At 50.5% G+C, this 2467-nt stretch overlaps 1 protein-coding gene across 1 annotated transcript in view; it reads right to left on the bottom strand.

Annotated features, from left to right (window-relative positions):
- Positions 1–2242: 2242 nt before the first annotated feature.
- BBA_04117 (actin cytoskeleton-regulatory complex protein pan1) overlaps positions 2243–2467 on the bottom strand; it is a gene marked incomplete at both ends in the record, with an annotated part of 4516 nt that continues 4291 nt past the window's right edge. The window contains one exon of the mRNA XM_008599214.1: positions 2243–2337. Within this exon, the coding sequence (XP_008597436.1) occupies positions 2243–2337 (95 nt within the window). The remainder of the gene's footprint in view (positions 2338–2467) is intronic.

Consider the following 2467-nt stretch of genomic DNA (forward strand, 5'->3'; position numbering starts at 1 on the left):
GGATGCCCCCCCCCTCCCTCTCTCTCTCCCCGCAGGTAATCCCCCAGCGTCAATGCAACTCGTGTTTCGTAAAACAGCCTACGGAGTAAAAATCGAACAAGGCCACCAACATGCATACATACATCTCTGTTTTGATCAGGCGGGGCATGAAATTTTTAATTGTTTTTTTTTTCTTTTTTATCTCTTTAAGCTCGGGTTTCAAAAGCCAAGGACGTGCATAAAAATTGCCAATTCCGGAATAATTCTCTATAATATTGATTGGCACTGCTCTCATATATTCCTACTAGTGAGCTTTCCCCAGTTTGCTTTTGCCCGGTGTTGGCTTGCTCGAGTCAGAACTCAGCTTTCAAAACTCCGTAAATTTGATATGCCCAAATATGTATGCGCAAGTTATTCCCTAAGCCGAGAGCCCAACCTTGTTTGCCCCCCCTCCCCTCCATGAAAGGTGGCAACATGGTTTTGCCGCCTGTGTAGCCGCTGCGCCAACGGAAGCTGAAACTTGTAAACTTGCCCTGCCTTGCAGACCCTGTCCATGTCCCATGCCTCCTCCCCCTAGTTATTATATCACCACTTATCGCGCTCACGGAGCCGCCGGTGACAACTCGGCCTGTAATTTGCACCGCATAATCAACGAGCCCAGATGAGATCGTGATCCAAGACTCTCGATATGTTTTGTTTTTCTCTCTCTCTCTCGCCTTGCCGCCTTGCCTGGCGCGCTTCCTCTGGGCGGTGTAGCTAGCCTGGGGCAGACAATTTAGAACGTCATGCTCATTAAACAAAAAGGCCACTTTATACGTCAAATCGGCAACTGTCAATGTGCACCATGCACCATGCATCCACACACCCTCCCCCTCGAGACTTCTTTTTTTTTTTGTATTACCAGTAACAAAGGTCAGCATTGTGGTGCTACCCACGAGTTCCGGCGCATCGCCGGATGCTGTGCGAGGTACCCTGAAGCCTTGTCCCCCTAGATGAAGGCTCGAGTATGCCAGAGATTTGCGTAACCGGCCAGTTCAGACCGGTGGCCTTTTTTTCTTCCTAATCTCTCTTCTTGACTTTTACTCTTCTTTTTCAAGTTCTCTTTTAGAATAATGATAAAGCAGTCTCCGGTCATGCGCATGGTTTCTGCAAGGGAATATGACGTTGCATCACCTGGCCAGCCAGCATCGCGGGTGGTCGCTTCTCCTGCAGCCAAGTTCGTCCGTCGCCAACACCCGCCAATCAGCTGCCGCCCTTCTCAACCATCAAATGAAGTCCCCAGACACGCAACAGAGATCACAAGGGGGGTCTGGCCTCATCACCGTGCATTAGCTTTTTTTTTTCTTTCATCCCGTCCAAGTCCGTATACAGGGTTCATTTTAAAATGAACATTCTCTCTTTTTTTTCTTGGTGCCCAACTCCTTTCTTTTCCTTGAAAGGGGAGGGGGCATATACGGAGTCCGGGACGAGAGAAGGGTAAGCTCAGGCCAAAACGATCCTGGCCACTAGTTACGACCTTTGTTTCCCTTTGTGAAGCGGCCCCTTACTCACTAAATCGAAATTGAATCGTTTCGATGAAAGGCATTGCTTTCTTAATCAAATGATGCGGCACAAAGAAGACCATAAACAAGCCTTTGTCGTCTTCCGTCGCGGTCGGTGCACTTGTACGCCCGGCCGAAAACGAAATTCCTCCCTTGCCAACCTTCGCCCTGCATTTCTGCATCTCCAATTTTGCTCCAACGTCACCTCACTGAGCATGACCATCTCGTCTTGGCAGATGTGACTTTGCCTCCATCCAGAGAACTGGAGGAGACCGTCACGCCACAACCCGAGGCCGCGCCATCCCCTTGTTCTTGTAAACGGGCCATCTCGTGGCGTCGCCAACACGTACATCTCCCGCCAGGTCACGCACCGTTCCCAAAGTCGTTCTATTTCGGGGTCCTTCATTCCACGTCTCTTGCTCCATGGTTCAACCATGCTTTTTGACCGGCATCAATCGTTAGGTAGACGTGAACTGAGCTCTTTACTGGGAATGCAATCTGAGACGGACATGTACCAACGCCACATGATTTTTTTGATTTCCAAGGGAGATTTTGAAGAAATTGACAATTAAAACCGTAGTCACACTATTGATGCTAATCCCGCCTCTTTCCACACTCTCAGCGAGAAATATACCCTCCATACATACACTACAAAGTAAAACAGAGTAAAAATTAGGTCAAACGAAGGCGTCTGTTATCCATTCGCTTGCGAACCTCGCCTCCTAATCCAGCACTTTTCCAACAGTCGATCCAGATGACTCCTTGGTCTGCGTCTTCTTCAACTTCAAGCCGCCTTGAATTTGACCCAGGAACCCAGCTGGTGGTCCAGCAGGCGTTGCCGCCGCACCAGGTGCGCCGCCAGGAGGCGGGGGAGGCGGCGGTGCACCAGCAGCAGGAGGCGGCGGCGGTGGTGGTGCACCACCAGCCGGAGGGGGAGGAGGGGGAGG

The sequence above is a fragment of the Beauveria bassiana genome (genome assembly GCF_000280675.1).
Source record: "Beauveria bassiana ARSEF 2860 unplaced genomic scaffold BBA_S00009, whole genome shotgun sequence".
In the NCBI taxonomy this organism is placed as follows: Eukaryota; Fungi; Ascomycota; class Sordariomycetes; order Hypocreales; family Cordycipitaceae; genus Beauveria; species Beauveria bassiana.